The 22,832-nt window shown below is 39.9% G+C and overlaps 1 protein-coding gene across 5 annotated transcripts in view; it reads left to right on the forward strand.

Moving 5' to 3' along the window:
* atp8a1 (ATPase phospholipid transporting 8A1) overlaps nucleotides 1-22,832 on the forward strand; it is a 166,080-nt gene that overhangs the window by 38,262 nt on the left and 104,986 nt on the right. For 3 of the 5 annotated variants that reach the window (XM_079839789.1, XM_079839791.1, XM_079839793.1), the window contains exons 3-7: nucleotides 7,529-7,628; nucleotides 11,391-11,489; nucleotides 16,967-17,012; nucleotides 18,228-18,268; nucleotides 21,228-21,301. In XM_079839789.1, the coding sequence (XP_079695915.1) occupies nucleotides 7,529-7,628; nucleotides 11,391-11,489; nucleotides 16,967-17,012; nucleotides 18,228-18,268; nucleotides 21,228-21,301 (360 nt within the window). Of the gene's footprint in view, nucleotides 1-7,528; nucleotides 7,629-11,390; nucleotides 11,490-16,966; nucleotides 17,013-18,227; nucleotides 18,269-20,426; nucleotides 20,501-21,227; nucleotides 21,302-22,832 lie in introns of all 5 variants that reach the window. The other 2 variants (XM_079839790.1, XM_079839792.1) reach the window with 1 other exon arrangement.

Here is a 22,832-nt window from a genome sequence, read left to right on the forward strand (position 1 = left end):
CAACAAAGGCCCAACCTTTGCTCCATAAAAATGATTAAACAGCACGTGTTTAAACTCTGAGGTGCATTTTGATTAGCGGTTACACTAGTCACCCCAGTGACTGCCTGATGAGCCAACGTCCCGAAGCCCTCTTGTGCGATACATGTTTGTTTAAAAGCATGATGACGCCAAGTAGTGCTAAACGAGCTGAGCGTGCGGGCTAAGCAGCTGGCTGAGGTCTAGCAGCAGACCTAGATCTGGTTTCTGGGGTCGTGTAGAGGAAATGAGAGGAGAGACGCAGGTTGGCTCTCTCTGCTCCTTTGTGAGAACGCTATTTGCTGGTATGTCATGTTGAGATTACGACATCCACCAAAATATTCATAATTGTTTTTAAAGGATTATTTCACTTTAAAATAATGTTTTACTCTGAAGCCATCCTAGGTGTATGACTTTCTTCTTTCTGATGTCATGAACTCAATCAGATCACAATCTCTTATTATATTAATAAATGTCCTGATGTTTCCAAGCTTTTTAATGGCAGTGAACGGGGGTCACGAGAGTTTGAAGCTCAAAATGCTTTATAAAGTTTTAAATATGTATATTTTTCTTACAAAAACCCATCAATTTGCTTCTGAAGGCCTTTACTAGGGCTGCGCAATATATCGAAATATCGCAAATGTACATATCACAATATGCATATCGCAAGGGCACGCAATATCTGAACGATTTTAATAAGCTACTTCAACATTGTGAAAAGTGTACGTTTTAGGTTGATGCAAATAGCAGAGAATAGACTGTTACTTATGTGACTTGCTTGACGTTAAAAAGTTATTAAATGCAATAACTTGCGAAAAACAACTCCTTGCAGTCTCGTGCTGTCTGCTGTCTGACACATACACCGAAACGTGCGCACAAGCCGTTCTTTTTTTCTTGTCTTGTTACACACTCGAACTGTCAAAATCAAATACACCCACAGTTGTGTCAAAATGGCTGTCTTGATGAGTATTCATGTAAACAAAAAGTCGGTTATGCTTTAAGTGAAAGATATCAGTTGGGGAAAGAAATGGATTTTACACACTAAAAGCAATATCATATCGCATATCGCATTTTTCTTCAATATCGCAGATCACTTTTTTTTTTTAGCTTCCTTCAAACTCCTGGGCGTTCACTGCCATTTATAAAGCTTGGTTCTGAAGAACTTCGTATACTGATTATAGAGTATTAATTTATAATTTAACAATAGTAACAATAACCCTAACAACTATAAAAGTGAATGGTGCCTACAGGTCCAAAATTTCTGTGTGGTACCGTTGATGTGCAGTTGCAAACATTTACTCGAAACACCTTTAACATTTTTATAGTGTCTCCCCTAGATTAATAAAAAAATATATATATATTCTGTTTGCTTGATTGAGGACAGATGGAGATCTCACTCTTGCTCTCCTCCATGAATTTGAGTTGCCCAGCAACATGGAAATGTGTGTCTTTTATCTGAAGAACAGTAAAAGCAGCCACTAGCTGCTGTTAGCCACCTGACGCACGCAACTACACTGATCAAAAGCTGAAAACTAGCCAAGAGAAAGCAGAGAAAAGCGAGGACGACATGCCCCTGACAGAACTTTCCATCCCGTATAGTGCTGCTAATTGCGGTGCTGCCGTGTGCCGTGGACTGATAAGGATCTCTGTGAAGACCGGATCAGTGAAACGTAGAGGCAGTTGAGAGGACACATATCACTTTCCACTTTAAGGACATTCACACTTAACAGACTGTCAGTCTCTTCAATGTGCCTTTATTATATTGTAATGTATTGTATATTATATATAAGTAATTATGAGACATTAATACAAATTTAAAAAACGAATTCCTATTGAAATTCATGTTTTGGTGTGCTGATATTGTATTTAAATTTTTTTTAATATTATATTTTATGATATGTTAATTAATAAAAAAATTAAATACTCATTTTCTGATTGATATTAATGTTTATTGGTGGCTGAGACCAAGAATTATTACAAAATATTGTTTTGTATTTATTTTATAGTTTATAATATTTTATTTTATTCAAATATTAGTTTATAATTAGTGCTGTCAAATCGATTTTTATTAGTTAATGATTCATATATCCATCCATCATCCATCCATCATCTTCCGCTTATCCGGGGCCGGGTCGCGGGGGCAACAGTCTAAGCAGAGACGCCCAGACTTCCCTCTCCCTAGCCACTTCCTCCAGCTCTTCCGGGGGAACCCCGAGGCGTTCCCAGGCCAGCCGGGAGACATAGTCCCTCCAGCGTGTCCTAGGTCTTCCCCGGGGCCTCCTCCCGGTGGGACGTGCCTGGAACACCTCCCTGGGAAGGCGTCCAGGAGGCATCCGAAATAGATGCCCGAGCCACCTCAGCTGGCTCCTCTCGATGTGGAGGAGCAGCGGCTCTACTCCGAGTTCCTCCCGAGTGACTGAGCTCCTCACCCTATCTCTAAGGGAGCGCCCAGCCACCCTACGGAGAAAGCTCATTCCGGCCGCCTGTATCCGGAATCTTGTCCTTTCGGTCATGACCCACAGCTCATGACCATAGGTGAGCGTAGGAACGTAGATTGACCGGTAAATCGAGAGCTTTGCCTTGCAGCTCAGCTCCCTCTTTACCACGACAGACCGGTACATCGACCGCATTACTGCAGAAGCTGCACCGATCCGTCTGTCAATCTCCCGTTCCATCCTTCCCTCACTCGTGAACAAGACCCCAAGATACCTGAACTCCTCAACTTGAGGCAGGAACTCTCCACCCACCTGAAGTGGGCAAGCCACCCTTTTCCGACTGAGAACCATGGCCTCGGACTTGGAGGTGCTGATTCTCATCCCAGCCACTTCACACTCGGCTGCAAACCGTTCCAGTGCACGCTGAAGGTCCTGGCTCGAGGAGGCCAACACGACAACGTCATCCGCAAAAAGCAGTGACGAAATCGCGTGGTCCCCAAACCGGACACTCTCCGGCCCTTGGCTGCGCCTAGAAATTCTGTCCATAAAAATTATGAACAGAACCGGTGACAAAGGGCAGCCCTGCCGGAGTCCAACATGCACCGGGAACAAGTCTGACTTACTGCCGGCGATGCGGACCAAGCTCCTGCTCTGGTCGTACAGGGACCGAACAGCCCTAAGCAGGGGGCCGCCGACCCCATACTCCCAGAGCACCCTCCACAGGATGCCACGAGGAACACAGTCGAATGCCTTCTCCAAATCCACAAAACACATGTGGACTGGTTGGGCAAACTCCCATGAACCCTCCAGCACCCTGTAGAGGGTATAGAGCTGGTCCAGTGTACCACGGCCTGGACGAAAACCAGACTGTTCCTCCTGAATCCGAGGTCCCACTATCGGCCGAATTCTCCTCTCCAGTACCTTGGCATAGACTTTCCCGGGGAGGCTGAGAAGTGTGATCCCCCTATAGTTGGAACACACTCTCCGGTCCCCCTTCTTGAAAAGAGGGACCACCACCACGGTCTGCCAGTCCAGAGGTACTGTCCCCGACCGCCATGCGATGCTGCAGAGGCGTGTCAGCCAAGACAGCCCCACAACATCCAGAGACTTGAGGTACTCAGGGCGGATCTCATCCAACCCCGGTGCCTTGCCACCGAGGAGCTTTTTAACCACCTCGATGACTTCAGCCCGGGTGATGGACGAGTCCACCTCTGAGTTCCCAGCCACTGCTTCCTCAACGGAAGACATGTCGGTGGGATTGAGGAGATCCTCGAAGTATTCCTTCCACCGCCCGACGATATCCCCAGTTGAGGTCAACAGGTGCCCATCTCCACTGTAAACAGTGTTGGTAGGGCACTGCTTCCCCCTCCTGAGGCGTCGAACGGTTTGCAAGATTCTCTTCGAGGCCAACCGATCGTCTTTCTCCATGGCCTCACCAAACTCCTCCCAGGCCCGTTTTTTTTTGCCTCCACGACTACCCGGGCTGCAGTCCGCTTGGCCTGCCGGTACCGGTCAGCTGCCTCCGGAGTCCCACAAGCCATCCAGGCCTGATAGGACTCCTTCTTCAGCTTGACGGCATCCCTTACTTCCGGTGTCCACCACCGGGTTCGGGGATTGCCACCTCGACAGGCACCTGAGACCTTACGGCCACAGCTCCGAGCGGCCGCAGCGACAATGGAGGTGGAGAACATGGTCCACTCGGACTCAATATCTCAAGACTCCCTCGGGATCTGGTCGAAGCTTCGCCGGAGGTGGGAGTTGAAGATCTCTCTGACAGGGGGCTCGGCCAAACGTTCCCAACAGACCCTCACAGTACGTTTGGGTCTGCCGGGTCTGTCCAGCTTCCTCCCCCGCCATCGGATCCAACTCACCACCAGGTGGTGATCAGTTGACAGCTCCGCCCCTGTCTACACCCGAGTGTCCAAGACATATGGGCGAAGGTCTGATGACACGACCACAAAGTCGATCATCGACCTCCGGCCAGACTAAGAACAGTTCACAAACCCTTATGCTCACAATCACATCAAGGACCGTGACGTCGCCCGGCATGGCGCAGCCGGGGCCCCACCCTGGAGCCAGGCCCAGGGTTGGGGCTCGTATGCGAGCGCCTGGTGGCCGGGCCTCCCCCTATGGGGTCCGGCCGGGCTCAGCCCGAAGGAGTGACGTGGGGCCGCCCTCCTGTGGGCTCACCACCTGCGGGAGGGAGCGTAAGGGGCCGGTGCATAGCGAATCGGGCGGCAGTCGAGGGCGAGGCCCCCGACGACCCGATCTCTGGACACGGAATCTGATTCATATATAATAAATATAATCTAATAAATAGTGCTGTCATTAATCGCGTAAAAGTTTGTGTTTACATAATAATAATTATACACAGTACACATGTATATAAATACACTAGGGATGCAACAATACAGTTAGTCCACGGTTCAATACATACCTCGGTTTTTAACCACGGTTTTCGGTTCGGTTCGGTTCTGATGGCTTGTCACATCAGTTTTTTGTCATTCTATTCTTAGGCAACAGGAACAGCAAGAGGTTAAGGAGAATAAAGACTATTTTTTTTTATTGCAATACTCTTTCTTTATTTGACTTAAAAGAATTGAAAACCCTTACTTAAACTTAAAACTTTACTTTAAAAAAACCCTTGTGCGCATTCCTAGTGTATTGTAAAATATAACCTAAATATATAAGATAAAAGATTTACACTGGCAGCTCAGAGCTGTACAGCAGCATTTAAGTATGAAATTGAATAAATAAATGTAAAAATAAAACACTACATAGACTTATTATTAAAGCTAGCCTACTGTATTAATTTTTCAGTTAAGAGCAGTGAGTGATTTTCTCTTTGTCTTTTGTTGTTGTATTAACATTAAAGGGATAGTTTATTCAAAAATTTAAATTCTTTCATCGAGAAATGAATACAGGTTTGGAACAATATTAGAGTGAGTAAATAATGACATAATTTTAGAGGTGAACTGTCCCTTTAAGGACCGCGTGTTCACTATAGGCTGCTGCTCTCAATTTAAGACCTCCGTACATCTAATATACAGACACGCCGATTTTACTTTCACTTTAGACATAACCGACTGTGTTTATGTTAACCTTGTGTGTATTTGACAGTATTAGCGCAGTAAGATGACTACTTAGTTCAGTATTCACGTGTTTGACAGGCGTTTAGTGCACGCGCGCTCTGAAAAGCTCATGTTAAAACCGCGCACGCAAATGAGCCGGCAAGGCTTTAAAGGTCCCGTTTTTCGTGTTTTTTTTTAAGCTTTGATTGTGTTTACAGTGTGCAATATAACATGTGTTCATGTTTCATGTGTAAAAAAAACACAGTATTTTTCACACAATTTACTTATCTGTATACTGCTGTTTTCACTGTCCTCAAAACGGCCTGAGAATTTCCTCGTTCTATGAAGTCCCTCCTTCAGAAATACGTAACGAGTTCTGATTGTGCCAGCGGTTCCCGTGTTGTGATTCGACAGCAGCGTAGGGCACGTTGCCCGGAAAGGTCACGCCTCTTACCATAACGGGGAGATGAATGCGCTCAAACTACAGCCCCTGAAGGCCAAAGAAAGGTGATTTGACTCCGGGATGAAAATAACAGCGTCTGAACGACATGGCGACAAACGCAACCGAACCGAACCGAACCGAACCGAACGCAACACTTCCTCTTCTCCACGAGGGAGCAATAAGACCACGCCCCCTTTTTCGTGTATTCTTGTGGGCGGAGGTTAGTCAACAAACTGTTCTACTGACGTAATTAAAGCAGGAAGTACCAGGATGTAGTCCAAACCGGTCGTTCGCTGTAGGCTTTGAAAGGGAACTTCTGTTAAATAAAATATCTCGCTTGGCATTGAACTTTGAGCTTTATAATTTTACAGGTATTATTTATGCTCTAACAGCAACATTACACACTAACTAAAGTTTGAAAAATGGGGTCACGAAGAACAGGACATTTAAAATGCATGCAAATAATGAACTTTCTTGATTGTGAATAACTATAGTGTTCCTTGAGTATAACTCTACCACTAACCTGTGATGTGAATGTATGTCGCGTTGTTCAGTATTGGGATGGAGGCAAATCATAGAATTTGTAGAAAAATAATTATTTCAATGCAAAACCGAAAAACCGCAATTCACAAGCGCGTATTGAACCGTGAATACCGTGAGTACCGAACGGTTCAATATTATATTGAGAATTGTGGCATCCCTAAAATACACATACAAATATATATATTTATATCATTCATATTATATTTAAATATAACATTTTTCTTAAGTGTGTATTCAAATATACATAATAATTATACACAGTAAACACAAACAAACATTTATTTTGGATGCTATTTAATCGCGATTAATGACAGCGCTATTTATATTATATTCTAAGTTGGTTTATGTTATTTTTTATTTTATATGAATCATTAACTAAAAAATAATAATTTCTTGGTGTTCTGAGAATATTGTATTTTTGTTTTATATTTTATTATATGAATCATTGGTGAATACATTTAAATACCAATATTCTGAGTGTGTGTGTTGACTGAGTGTTTCTTGGTGGATCGTTCTTTTGGAAAGTGGGTGGATAAAGAGGCAGGTGTCAGGGTTCAGAGTGGGACGTTTATCTCCGTCTAAAGTGGCTTCGCTGTCTTGAGCCTAATGTGAGCGTAAATCAGTCGGCAGTCTAAGAGATGGAGGCTCTGGCAAGCTCCCACCATAGTTCACTCAAACTCGAGAGCTCTTTACAGCCCAGTCTCTCTCTCTTCTCGTCAAACTTAGCTGTTCTTTATGGTCATTAACCGCCTCTCTCCATCACTCACTGTGTGTTTGTGCTTGTGTCTTGGGCTGCACGGAAACTGTGTTTGGCCTGGGGGAAAGTTTGATTCGGTCTGTCAATCAATCTCACTTTTCATGGTATAACAGTGACCAACAAAAACTGAAAATGTGAGAACATAATGGAGGATAAATAAAATGTCCGCCCAGTCTGCAGATGATGTCGGGTGTATATATTGTGGTCATTGTTGGAATGTAACCACCTTTATCATTTCCTCTGCTCTTTTCTTTCTCTCATACAGCACTGCGAAGTACAACGTTCTTACGTTCCTGCCTCGTTTCCTGTACTCTCAGTTCAGAAGAGCAGCCAACTCCTTCTTCCTCTTCATCGCACTTCTGCAGGTAAGACTACAATGTCATTCCTTCAGGGCAGGAGTACTGATGACAAGCTGGAGAGATTAGGACTGTCAGCTCTCACGGTCGCAGATAGACATCTGTCGGATTCACTGGCCCACTGTGATCAGATACTAGGTTTCTTAAGTATATAGGACTGATAGAAGAGCAGAGTGAAATCGAACTCTGGTTCAGACCAATCAATCAAACCAAGTGTGAAAACCTCAGTGTTATAGTGCATTACATTACAGACGTGAACACAAACGTTGCTAGCAACACAAGGTCAGTTACTTTCAAAAATGGTTTCAGACTGCAGTTCATAATGCCATGCCTGCCACAAGGGGCACTACTGTCATGGCTAGATAACTGTTTTAAAGGGATGGTTCACCCAAAAATGAAAATTAGCCCATGATTTACTCACCCTCAAGTCATCCTAGGTGTGTATGACATTCTTCTTTCAGACGAATAAAATCTGAGTTATATTAAAAAAGTCCTGGCTAATCCAAGCTTTATAATGGCAGTAATTGTTGCTCTGTTTTTGAAGTCCATAAAAATGCATCTGTCCGTCAAATAATGTGCTCCACATTGCTTCTGGGGGGTTAATAAAGGCCTTCTGAAGCGATTCGATGCGTTTGTGTGAGAAAAATATCCATATTTAAAACTTATTAAAGTCAATTTGCAGCCGATCGCCTTCCAGAAAAGTGTTAAAAGTGCCTTCTCGGAGTTCAAGATGTGTACGACGTCTGACGAGCGTAACTGGTCACGTAAGCCTTTGAACTGCAGAGGCACTTTCAATACTTTTTCCATAAACTGAATACGGTAGGCGATCGGCCAAAACGTTACTTTATAAAGTTTTAAATATGGATATTTTTCTTACACAAACATATCGATTTGCTCCAGAAGGCCTTTATTAACACCTCAGAGCCGTGTGGAGCACATTATTTGATGGACAGATGCATTTTAATGGACTTCAAAAACAGATCAACATTCACTGCCATTATAAAGCTTGGATTAGCCTGGACTTTTTAAATATAACGTCTGAAAGAAGAATGTCATATACACCTAGAATGACTTGAGGGTGAGTAAATCAGGAGATCATTTTCCTTTTTGGGTGAACTATCCCTTTACCGTTACCTGAATAAGGTTGCTTCAAGTACTGAAGTTTCAAAAGTTTGGGGTCTGTGACGTTTTTTTATTTTTCTTCTCAACGATAACGCATTAAATTGAGCAAAAGTGAAAGACGTTTATAATGTCTTTTTCCAATAAATGCTTAAAGGATTAGTCCACTTTTAAATAAACTTTTGCTGATAATTTACTCACCCCTATGTCATCCAAGATGTCCATGTCTTTCTTTCTGCAGTCGAAAAGAAATGAAGGTTTTTGATGAAAACATTCCAGGATTTTCAAGATTCAAGATTCAAGAGTTTTATTTGTCACATACACAGTTATATACACAATATACAACTGGCAGTGAAATGTAAACAGGTCCGCTCCATGGACAGTGCAAATAACAGTTACAAGAAATTAAATAGAAATAGAATAAAATTAGAATAAAAAGTATTAACATAAGTAGAATTATAAATAAATCAAGTAAAAGATAAAAATAGGAAATAAGATAAAAAAAAAAATATAAAAAAAAAAAAAAAAAAATATATAATTTTCTCCATATAATGGATTTAAATGGGCACCAAAGGGTTCAAGGTCCAAATGACTGTTTCAGTGCAGCTTTAAACGATACCAGACGATGAATAAGGGTCTTATCTAGCAAAACGATCAGTTTCTGCGAGAAACCGAGCAGTATTTATGCTATTATTTTACCTCTTATCAGACGAACGTGATCATCTCTGAGCTCCGTCATAACTTCCGCTAAGTGAGGTCAATATACGAACGTGGTCATAGATATATCGATCGTAGATGCCTCATTCTACTGATCCATGCAGGCGCTAATGAGGCATCTACGTATACATCTATGACCATGCTCATATTTTGACCTCACTTAGTGGAAGTTATGGCGGAGCTCAGAGACGATCACGTTCGTCTGTTAAGAGGTAAAATAATAGCATAAATAGGTTTCTCGCAGAAACGTATCGTTTCGCTAGATAAGACCCTTATTCATCGCCTGGTATCGTTTAAAGCCCTTTGAAGCTGCACTGGAACTGTCATTTGGACCTTGAACTGTTTGGTGCCCATCGAAGTCCATTATATGGAGAAAAATCCTGGAATGTTTTCATCAAAAACCTTCATTTCTTTTTGACTGCAGAAAGAAAGACATGGACATCTTGGATGACATGGGGGTGAGTAAATTATCAGCAAAAGTTTATTTAAAAGTGAACTAATCCTTTAACTTTCTATTCTTCAAAGAATCCTTTGGAAAATGTACTTTGAGAGCCTTGCAGCCTTGGAGAGAATAATATACATTAAAAACATCTTACCGACCCCAAACTTTCCGAATGGTAGTGTATTGAATTGATTGCTTTTGAAACTTTAACAGATTTTGGCTCCACTGCTTCAGCATCTGTGTAATTACCAGACGGTGCAATCACCGAAGGCTCCAGAGTGCTATAAACGTGCTGTTCTTTTAGAGACAGAAGGGACAATGAATCCTCCACCGAGCCACATGGCTTGACCCTGTGGATGCGCTGCACATTAAACGAATGCCTCTTTTTTTAAGGAAGCTGAATCGATGACCTGGGGGGAAAGCTAGATGAGGAAAAGAGAGAAACCGCGAGAAAGGAGAGTAAAACACAGAGAGTCGGGTGGCTTCGAAGCGCAGGTTCGGTGTATCTTCATTACGCCGCTGTCAATGTAGTGACCTTGAATGCACAGGCGTACTGTGAGCGGGAAAAACGGCAGGGATGGGTTTGTTGTGGCAATAAGGGGGCCAAGGTGACCATCTGATGTTTATGGGTGCTGTTTCATCAAAACTGCTCACTTTCATCACACTGCTGCTTCTGGACATGCCATCATAATCAAACGAGACATTTTGATGCTGACACCAAGGTTCCATGATGATCGACTGCTCTAGTTTTCTACGTCACTGTGGTTTGGTTGTGCGCGCACTCTCCTGTTTAAGTGAAACGTAACACAGAGGGGAAAGTGTGTTGGAATCAGGTTAAAAGGAATCCGTTTCGGGTTTCCTATTGTATATCTCTGCATTCTTGGCCTCTTTCTGAACCTGTCACAGCTCTGGCACTTTATCCGATAGGCACACTTTCCAAAGACGATACGCTTCTTGATATGTAATCTCTGTGAGTTTTGCCAAAATCAGAAGAGAAATTGTAGAAGTTTAATCAAGTTCTTGAGGTGTGAATTATAAATAAGCTTGTGGGCCCTATCCAACTGCCCTACCGGCACCTAACCAGCCTGGACCAGTCTGGAAATTCATGCTGATCTCTTCAGCAGGGTAGACGGATATGTCACATGTCGACTTCTAAACATCAATCAGAGTCACTGCTGCTGACTTTCTGATGGTTATTGCCATTCCCTTAGGTTGCTTTCTTGACCTCCCGGTGATAAATACACATACCACCAGGATGTAGACCCTCGGGCTGTGTTATGATTCCTGGAGAACAAAACGAGAGCAGTTTATCAAACACCCCTGAGTGTTTCTCATGAGGTTTCTGCAAGGCTTTAATTAATGTGTTTGTATTCATGCCCTGTAGGTGACGGGGTTTGTATATCATGTGTGAATGTCCATGTTTTGATTTTGCTCTTGTGGAGGGAGGGATTAAAGACTGGAATTCATGTCGCCATTTTATTTTTTCTCCACAGCAAATCCCTGATGTGTCACCGACAGGACGATGGACAACGCTGGTGCCGTTACTCTTCATCCTGGTGGTGGCAGCAGTGAAGGAGATTATAGAAGACCTGGTGAGCGCATTAAAACATTTGTGATGTTACACTAGCTTGCTGAATAAATGCAGAAATGCATGTGAGCTTTATACAGATGGTCAGATGTTCTTACGTCCATCTTAAATCATGCTGGAGAACATGATCATCAGGTTGTACATGAATTCGTGGAGTTCATGCAGTTGAGTGCTGCTGCCATAACCGCATAAGAGGGACAAATGAAATATACATTATTTTGTAATAATATACTTTATTTTTTAAGTCATCATTTGCAAAGTAATGCAATTTAAATGTTATTTTGTTGGTTGCAAACTTTTTGATCCCACTCACTATGATGTTGTTCTGTAACAAATGTACACCTAAAAATCTTAAAATCTTTTTTTTTTTTTTTTTTAAGTCTCTTTTGATCCCCAATGCGGCAATTATTTGTCAAAAATACAGTAAAACCGTGATATTGTGAAATTGTATTACAATTTAAGATGACTGCTACCTATTTCAATACATTTTAAAATGTATTTTATTCTTGTGATGTCCAACAGAACAAAACCAAATAGATCCAATCATGTCCAAGATGTCAAGAGTGGGCGGGTTAGCGTGACCCAGTTAGCTTGCAGATGTTGTAACTACACCATCTGGCTGCAAAAAGCATTTTTCTCTTCATTTACGGCCACTCAAAAGAAATCGGTATTGTGACTAAGTAAATGTCCAACTTGTGCAACTACCTCTGAAATGAATAGGAATATTAAATAGATGCACTACAGACTGCTTTTATTTGATCAAAAATATAGTAAAACGGTAATATTGTGAAAAAAATACAATTTTAAAATAATAAATAAAATGTTTCTATAATGTAACTTTAATGTAATTTACTTCTGTGATGGCAAAGCTGAATTTTCAGCATCATTACTGACAGTCTTCAGTGTCACATGATCCTTCAGAAATCATTCTAATACGCTGATTTGGTGCCCCAGGAAACATTTCTTATCAATGTGAAAACTGTTATAATTCTTAATATTTTTGTGGAAACCAGGATACGTTTTTTTCCCCCCTCAGGATACTTTTTTAAATAGGTTTACAAAAAGAGCATTTATTTGAAATGTAAACATTATAAATGTCTTTTACTGTCCCTTTAGATCAGTTTTATGTGTCCTTGCTAAATAAAAGTAATAATTTTGGTAACACTTTACAATAAGCTTTCATTAGTTAACATTATTAGCTACTTTAGTTAACATGAACTAATAATGAACTGCACTTCTACAGCATTTATTAATCTTAGTTAATGTTAGTTTCAACATTTACTAATACATTATTAAAATCAACTGTTGTATGTGTTGTATGTTGTGTTAGCATTAGTTAATGCACTGTGAAATAACATGAACAAACAATGAATAGCTGGATTTTTATTAACTACCATTGACGGAGATTAATAAGTAATGCTGCAAATGTTTTGCTCATTGTTAGTTCATGTTAGTTCATACCTTAACTAATGTTAACAAATGATACGTTATTATTGTAAAGTGTTACCATAATTTCTTTTGAATGTGCTCGCAAAAAATATAGAGCCCTGCCTTAAACTCACACACATCAGTAGTATGTCATGCAGATCTAACCACGAAATTGAGCATAAATACAAATTCTGTTTGTTCTTAATATCACTCTAATTTTTTACCTTTTTATTCTTAATTATCTTTGCAGTTGATGATGTTTAATGAGTGATTCATAAGAGAGAACTGTGTTCTTCTCTAGTCATGCTTGCTGTAGGTTTTATACACAGCTGTTATATTATCTGAGTCAGTTTTTAGACTATGTTCAGGTTTACCTACTTTACATTTCCTGGAAATTCAATCTCACTCTCTGGTGATCACGTACATGGCAGAATGGATCTCACTCCCATTAGCTGAAACCCTTTCCAGTCAATAAGCTTTCCTTTTTTTTTTTTTTCTGACCTGAACTATCGTCTCATTTGGCATGTAAATAAATCCCAAGACCTTTTTACATAGAAATTTACATAGAGGAGTAAATACTGAGATCCAACCACCAACCCAAGTGGATCCACCATAGTGCTGTGACCCTGAAATCAGAGCCTGCTCTCTCTGGACAGCCATCCGATCACATCATGCTGGATGCTGTGGTCAGAATAACCAGCTCAGCATTTTATATGGGTCTCTGATGTGTTATTCAAATCTGAGAGGTCAAGACTAGCTCTGGAAGTGAAGGTCATGTGGTAAATTTGCCACTCTGCTGTCATGTACCGGTCTGCTGTGAATGGTCAGGTGACCTTTTCTTTCTTTTCCCTTCAAGTAAAAACAAACTAGTATTTTAGAGGCATCCCATGAGGCAAGAAAATGGCGTAGTGCTAGCTTTTCTGTCCGATTTTAATGGCTTGTTTTTGTTTTCAAAGGAATAGTTCACCAGAAAATTAAAATTGTAATTTACTCAACCTCATATTGTTCCAAACCTGAACTACTGGCTTTCAAACACGAAAGAAAAGATTTGGCTGAATGTTGTTCACACTGCTTGTTTCCCATACATCCGATGTAGACTGTGACCAGATGCTTTCAAACAGGACATTATTTTTCTTGAGCAAAAATCACTTAAATCTAGTGCTTTTAAGATGCCTATTTATCATTTTTCTAGAGCTTGATACCCCTAGTAATGTCTACCTTTGTTGTATAGAAGAAAGCAGCATGGTAATTCGGTAAATCTTTCCATGTTGGATCTATTATTTGCAGTTTCATCTTGCTTTTTGAATGTACACTATAGTTCTGTAAGGTCGCTGAATTCGCTCCAATGAACGGCAACGATAGCGATTCGAAGTTCGCTTGCGCGTTCCTGTTTCAGCTTGGCAAAATGGATTTGATTATAACATTCTTTATCTGACTCCATTTATCATATATATTGAATTTAGAATAGAATGCCAATTGGTTGTTTGGTCATTTAATAGTTAGTCACACATTTAATGATTTCGTTTAACCCTTCGTTGCCATAATCTACTTGAAATGTCAGAATAGATCAAAAATGTAACAATTTATTAACAATCAAGTAAACGTATAATGTCAGTTACATAATAGAGAGAAACCTCTTTTAAATGGAAACACAAATTCTGGTTATGTTTACACTTAAAATGGTTTCAAATGGATGTAAACTTAAACCCTTAATTGTACTCAGTAGGTCTATGCATAGAATGTTAGTAAAAAAGAGTGATCTTCTTTTATCCTTTTCCCTGATGTCACCAAACTCAAAAATGACCCATTCAAAACTGACCAATCAGACCAAAAGGTGAGACGTTTGAAACTAACCAATCAGACGAAGCTTCTCCCACTGTACTTAAGGTGTGACAAACATTTGGCCTACAGGCCTTCCTTTGTCCTTAGAAATTCCAAATGGCCCTTCTGATGAGGTTAAGGTGGGGGTTGAGTCAATTTCAAATATCTTGGGTAAGACGGGGGTTGCCAATAGTTCTATTTCAAATATCTTTGATTATTTTCAACCTTACAGTTCAAAAGTTTAAAATGCTCACCAAGGCTGCATTTATTTGATCAAAAATACAGTAAAATCTGTTATATTGTGAATCTGTAACTTTTGTTCTATTTCCATCTGTTTCAAAATGTAAATTATTCCTATGACAACTGAATTTTCAGCAACCATTCATTTGAATATACCGATTTGGTGCTTAATAAACATTTCAAAAGAACAACAATGAATTGAAATGGCAATCTTTTGTCGATGTCTTTGTTACTTTTGATAAAAAGTCAGTCTTTCTGTCCCCAAACTTTTAACAGTTGTGTGGTTTAGAGTCGCACTTTTTGTTTGGTGCTTTCTTAATGTGTCTTTATATATGAGTTTCAAAAGAAGCCAGCAGGCTCTGTTATAATCCGCAACTCGTCATAATCCGGCATCTCTAACAAAGACGGAGTCTAACAAAGAGGTGACGCGCCAGTGCGCTCCACACCGTGGCCTGCTTATCAGCTGCACCCCACTGTACTCCGCTAATCCAGCTGGGATTTGGTGCTGCATTTCACCACAAACCCAAACAGCTGTCTCCTCTTTCCTTTGGGGCCTTGTTTTACTATTACGTATTCCTTCCTCTTGCTCCTATGTTCACTGCAGTCAAGCCATCAGTTCGATTAGATGCGTAATTAAATCATCACTTCCCTCCACAGAGCCTGATCTCCGCTCTGTGTTGAGGTGAAGGAATGAGTAAGGGAAGATGGAAACTGAGGCGAGTGTGAGAAAGGGAAGGAATGAGTTATCCAACACTGCACCAGAGCTGATGTGGATGATGAATGGGATGTGAGACCTGAGAACTTTTTCTTTCTCCTGCAGAGTCCGAGGGGAGGGAGGTCATGTGACACGGGCTGCTCAATAAGCTCTCCAGTAATATGAATGAGGCTGTTTGTCACATTTAATATTCTTTTAATATTATATAAATTTGAGAGCGATGCACGAAGAGATGGAGGGAAAGGAAATGATGAATAAGCAATCTGTTTAATGGCAGCTTGCAATGATTTTTATAAGCAACAGATTTAATTTTAAACAGATATATTATGTATATATCAGTGTCATTGTATTGAGTACTGAGATACTATTATATTTTATTAATATTGAATTCGTTTTTATTTAAATATTTTCTGTTTTCATTTTAATTGGAAAGGTTTAGTCATTTTGTTTTGTGTATTGACTATTTTCTTAATTTTTTTTTTTTCAGTTATTTTACATTTCTGCCATTTAGTTATATTTACTGCATTAAGTCCTAAATAAAAGCCTCACAGCATATAACCAGTCGTCCTGGACAAACTGAGGTGACATGGGACGTATTTTACCAGGGTTGGCCCGGAGGATAATTAGGCAATCGGAGAGCACTGGAGGCAAGAGCGCAGATGTATATGTTGTTCTTTTAGCAGCTAAGCAGTGTTTTCAGATCGCTCTCACTCATTCGCATTCACTCTCTGAGATCGAGATGCTTAAAGTGGTTCTCGTTTAAAGGAGGTCAACCAGCTCTTGTAATCTGGGATGGGAAAAAGTGCTTCAACAGACACATCTCTTCTCTTTTCAATAAGCTCCGTTTTATTGATCGTTATACCTGTAAAACATCAGTCCTGTTTTTATTTTTATTTAGAATTTTACATGACTTTGTGTTTAATGCATGCTGTATTTACATTCTAGTAATAATTGTGTGCTTGTAAAAGCCAATATAGTTTTATTGTGGATATTTGGGGTTCTTCAGAGTCTCGTACTCAGAGATCGACATTTCTGACTATTCTCTTCTTTTCTTTCATGCTATATCCACATGATACCATTATTTTATTTATTATCATTACTATGTTTTGTACTAATTTTATTGGAATTGATCAGATTTCCAATTTAATTTTAGCAGAGAATTATAAATCCAGACAATTCCATGTCCATCTAAAACTATTCACATTATTCAGATTTGATTATTTATTTATTTATTTATTTATTTATTTTAATTCAAATTTGTATTTATTTGTTTTCAGAAACGTCACAAAGCCGATAATGTCGTCAACAAGAAGGAAACACAAGGTAAGACATTTGCTTGCTCACTGCTCTTTAAAAAATTGGTCTTTCCTAATTTCCTATTGAAACAAAGTTGAATTGGGACATAAAAACTCTGTTGTGGTTTTAAAAAAAATAGGCAGTAGCTTTAGTCTGCCTTACAGGTATGAGCTAGTTAAAGGGTTAGTTCACCCAAAAATGAAAATTCTGTCATTAATTACTTACCCTCATGTCGTTCGACACCCGTCAGACCTCCGTTCATCTTCGGAACAGAAATTAAGATATTTTAGTTGAAATCTGATGCCTCTGAAAGTCCTCCATTGGCTCATTGGCACTCTACACTCTCAAGACCCTTAAAAGGTACTAAAGACGTCGTTACAAAGTCCATCTCACTACAGTGGTTCTAAAATAACTTTATGAATCGGCGACAATAGTTTTTGTGCGCAAAAAAACCCTAAATAACGACTTGCATAGTGATGACGATTTCAAAACAAAGCATCATGAAGCTTCGAAGCGTTATGAATCACTGAGCCGAATGATGATTCGGATCGCGTGTCAAACCGCCAAACTGCTGAAATTTGGCGATTCAAACCGCTGAATCGACTCAGTGATTCATAACGCTTCGAAGCTTCATGATGCTTTGTTTTGAAATCGTCATCACTATGTAAGTCGTTATTTAGGGTTTTTTTGCGCACAAAAACTATTGTCGCCGATTCATAAAGTTATTTTAGAACCACTGTAGTGAGATGGACTTTGTAACGACGTCTTTAGTACCTTTTAAGGGTCTTGAGAGTGTAGAGTGCCAATGAGCCAATGGAGGACTTTCAGAGGCATCAGATTTCAACTAAAATATCTTAATTTCTGTTCCGAAGATGAACGGAGGTCTTACGGGTGTCGAACGACATGAGGGTAAGTAATTAATGACAGAATTTTCATTTTTGGGTGAACCAACCCTTTAAGACACACTCATTCTAGAGAGCAATTGAATGGTCAAAAAATTGATATATGCACATAAGTAGAGGATGAGTCACCATTAAATGGGGACCAAGCACCAACGTTGGAATTGATCAGATTTTTAATCTGTTTTTCCAGCAAACTATTTTTTACCAGACTATTTTAAATGTGTATGTGTGTATATGTATATTTTTATATACAGTATCATGGTGTCTTAGTTCAGTCTTTCTTTTCTTTTACATACCACCTTTCCTGTTGGTGATTTTTCTCTCTTTCTCTCTCTTTCAGTATTGAGGAACGGCGCTTGGGAGATTGTACATTGGGAGAAGGTACTGCAGCAGATGGTGTTTCCTCATACAGACTGCCTCACTGAGTTCCAGAATGAAAACAAGTTGACATACTCTTAGAAAGAGAGTGAGAGATGAGTATGCATATAAAGATGCCCTCTGGTGTAAACCAGAGCAGGTTTGGTTTCAAAAACAGATGCTTTGGTATTTTCTGTAGAGGGTAATTCTCAACGCTCTCCTTTAGGTCAAGGCAAAGTGGACGAATCTAACCAGGCTGCCACTTACATGTGGTCGCCATAGAGATCTTAATACAGCCAGACACAGAGCAGCTTTTCAATGTGTTAATAAAGAGTAGAGCTAATTACCTTGACAGAAACACACAGTCCATAATTCTAAGGTGAAAGCAAAAGGAAATGACTGGAGATATAATTACCTGGTGACTGGGCACTCATTACAGCTTGCTATATTAGTGCACATCTGCGAGAGTGCATTAACCTGTGCCCTGATGACCTCACAGCGTCACAGAATAGGAGGTGATGTCATCAACCCTGACTTCTCAGTTTTTTCCTTTAGTATATTATTTTCTGAAGCTGCAATTCTACTAAGTGCTGCTGGAATGGGCAATTAAGTAAAATATCTTTCTGCTTTAGTTCCCATTGAATCTAGTTTTAATTTTATTGTCATCTCATCAATATTCAAACTATTTTGTGGAGCCAAGCTTCTTGTCGCCCATCATTTTATGAAGCCACACTGTGACACACTTTTTAATTACAGTGCACAGAATGAATAATGCATTTTAATATACTTATAAATCGTATAGCAACTTAAATATGCAGTTGATAAGTTGCTCTCCACTAGGGTTGCCAACTGTCCCATATTAGCCAGGACGTCCCGTATATTGTGCCTAATTGATTTGTCCCGTACTTGACCTCCCTTGTCCCGTTTATTGACTGCTATGCCGATCTAACCACTGACTAAGGGGCCGTTCACAAATGTTGTGTCTTTTGCGCGCTCAAGTTATTTATTTTAAATATAGACGCACGACAAACACGCTCAAATAGAGAGCAACGCGACGCTCATGCGGCAAGCGCACCGCAGGTCATGTGACATCGAACCAGCCGATCAGCTTCGGCCTTACCGTAACAACATAGAAAGCTCAGCCAAGAAAGATGAACAGCTGATCATTGCTCAAATCCCTGTAAATATATCTGCAAGGGCTGGAAATCCATTTATCCATTGCTGAAACTTCACCATCATGGAGAACGTGGCTCATGATTGCTTTAGCAATGGCAGACACCACGGGAGAGTTTAGTTTATTCTGCAAACTAGGTGTAGGCTTATGCGAGTAAAATGCCTTTAAACGTGGCAGGAACATCTACTGTGTATGCATTGGTAGATTATATTGCAAATGCAAACACATGATTATTATATTGTAATGGGATATCCATTTTGAAGAACAGCATTAATCTGAAATAAAAACATTTTTGTAACATAAAATCACTTTTGACAAATTTAATGCATTCTTGCTGAATAAAACTATTAATTTCTTTAAAACAAATTCTTACTGATCCCAAACATTTGAATGATAGTGTATAATGCTCCAAAAGTTTTTTTTAAGGTTAGTGTGTAACAATTGTGTAACAATTATTTATATGACTTTAAAATCATTTTTAGGATTAAATTGTGCATTAATTGAGCAAAACAAATGTGTTTATATCCGAGAGCCTTTTACATACACTTTTAACTGCAGAACCTGAAATAACATGCACTGTGTGTTACAGTACCAATATTTTGAGTGTCTCTTATTTTCCTATAAAAAAACCACGATTGTCCCTTATTTTCCTTTTCTGAAGTTGGCAACCCTACTCTCCACTTTGAATCAAAATGGCAGCTATGAAGCAGCGTCCTCCGCTTCTACTGGATTATGGCTAATAAGATGATTAAAAATGCAAATCCGAAAAGATAAATAATTTATTTGTATCACAGAGAATGTTATTGATGAAATGGCCTAGTCTCAAATGAGGGTATGGAAATGCATTCAGGGAATGAAATATGTGAAATGCATCAAATATGAATGCATCTTTCTTGCCAGTGTCAGCCAGATGTATTGGCTCTAGTAGTATATTATTTCTCTGCTTTTGCCAATGGCTGCTGGTTTGATATGAAGTTTTTGAATTGATAACTAGTTTGTGTTTTACAGGTTGTGGTTGGAGACATAGTTAAAGTTAATGGCAAAGATTTCGTACCAGCAGATGCTATACTGCTGTCGGCCAGGTAGCCGAGTCCCCGTCATCAGAAGGGACATTGTCCCTTATGCCCCTGTCTCACACTCAACACCCAAAGGAAGTGATGATTAACAGGCTAATAAGATAACCCTGAGATAAGGCCCTACAGTAAATCAATGCAGTGACATTATTCTGCAAATTGTATCAAATCAGTTTTAATAATACAAATGTCATTTGAAATCCACAAATGACTAGTTCACTCAAAAATTCATTTTTTTAAAGTCTTATTTTTTAAGTCAAAGTCAGCGCTTCCTTTTGTGGATGTTTGCTTATTGATTAATGCTGACCTGATGACGTTGTGTTCAACATTATCCTCTTCAATGTCAAAATCCATTTGCCATCTAGGCCTCAAGTTGTCCCAGAGTTTCGAGGTTCTTTCAGAAATGTATGTCAAGTACAGATAACAGTAATTTGGCATTATGTAATCATTTTGACAATGTTCTGCCCCCCCACACTTTATTGATGGTTTAGCTTGGCTCGGATGGGTTTTGAGCAGTGGACATTGTGTTTTTTTTCTCTGTAAAGATTTAACATTTGTGTGTTTGTGTCTCTCTTCACTGTCTTGGTCTGTGTGCTCTGCCTCCTCCTATCCATCCATGTCCTTTCCTTAATCTCATCTCCACCTGTCACCATCCCCTCCAACCTCATGTGATGAACAACCTTCTCCGACTTCACTCGTCTCATTCCCCTTGCGGCGGGGCTGCTGGGTAAATAAGGTTTCGGTAGGGGAGGTAGTACGAGCATCCAATGGAGATCACCTCCCGGCCGACCTCATCCTTCTGTCCTCCAGGTCAGGAACAGCTCCGGTTTGCATGCGGGTCAGGTGGGAAGGGGGTGCACAGGTGGAAAAAATCTGTTACTTTAATATTTTACTCTTAATTTTTTTCTTTTCTTGTTTTGTCCTGGTGCTTTGTTTCTTTATCAGCTTTTGATGTTATTCTTAGTTATGCCATTTTTATTTTTTAGCTACGCTCTGATTGATATTGCTGGTTTTAGCACTGAGTGATATCAATTTTCTGTCTGTAATAAAAAATATATTTACCTTTTTTACTAAAACATTTTAATGCAAGAAAAAAGTAAACCTTTGAAACTGATGCTATTCAAATTTATACCTGCAAATCATGAGGCATGGATCACAAAAATAGTCTTTAGGAAACTTAAAGGCCTAATAAAAAGTGCATTAAAATCGGTTTTATTTATTTTATTTTAATATCACCAGCAAAATGATCCTTAATATGCCTTTTTTATATTAAATATATTATATTATATATATCTGGCCACACCATGGGCCAGATTTACTAACAGTTTGCACCAGCGCAAACCCTCTTTTCAGGATTTACTAAAGACATGCAGTGAAAAAGTATTGCTGAAAAGGCATAGACAGGGTTATTTTTGCGGCTGAACTTGTTGCATATGTATTTGTAGGAGTTTACGGGAGGAGAGTATTTAAATGAATCATGTATGGTCATTTACTAAGGTCTGCACTTGTTAATTTACTGGTATTTGCACCATTATTTACCGGCCCAAAAAAAGACTGTCTTAAACCAGACGCTAACTGGCATTGGTCATTATGGAAATGATCCGGCTGCGTCTGTGTTCTTTCATTTGTGCGTCGTCAGAAGATCATGCTCAGAACAAACGCCAACCTCCCCCAGTTTCTCTTGAAGCCAATTCGGAAGCGACTTAAACTGTAATTCATCGACTGGCCGCTAGGGACAGGCTCCAGAAGGGAGCAGAATCTCATTGAGCCCCATGTTAAAATGCCCAACTTTATAGCAGAAAAAAACATGTTTACAGCCTGGTTCAAATTTTGGTTTTGGTCTATACGGCTAATTTTGCCCTTCATGACAACTGTGTTGAATTTTTTTTATAACTCATTCGTTTACATTATATAAAGCCTTAAAGTTCTGCATAAATAAGGGCGTGGCCACTTTGAGTGGCAGGTGGAGATTGCCGTTTGTCTGCGGTCTGTTAGTCATCACGTCACCTCAGCTCCGCACACATCCCGCCTCTTTGCCCATTTTCTGTTATCCGGGAGTGACGCGCGGTGATGCGCTGCCAGGATGGCAACAGCCAGCTCGACCCTACTTTACGCTTCAAAACTGCTCATCAGAATCCTATGGGTGACGTCACGGACACTACGTCAAATTTTTTTTTTTTTTTTACAGTCTATGGCTCAGAACTGTCCACTCCCATCGACGCATTTATGGAACTGCGATCTCACAGTAATTTGCTCTGTTTATTAAATCTAGCCATAATCGTGTCTGTTAATTGTGCAATAAAATTGCCTATTTAGAATATCACGACTCTGTAAACTCAGA

Source organism: Gobio gobio (genome assembly GCF_949357685.1).
Source record: "Gobio gobio genome assembly, chromosome: 16".
Taxonomy (NCBI): domain Eukaryota; kingdom Metazoa; phylum Chordata; class Actinopteri; order Cypriniformes; family Gobionidae; genus Gobio; species Gobio gobio.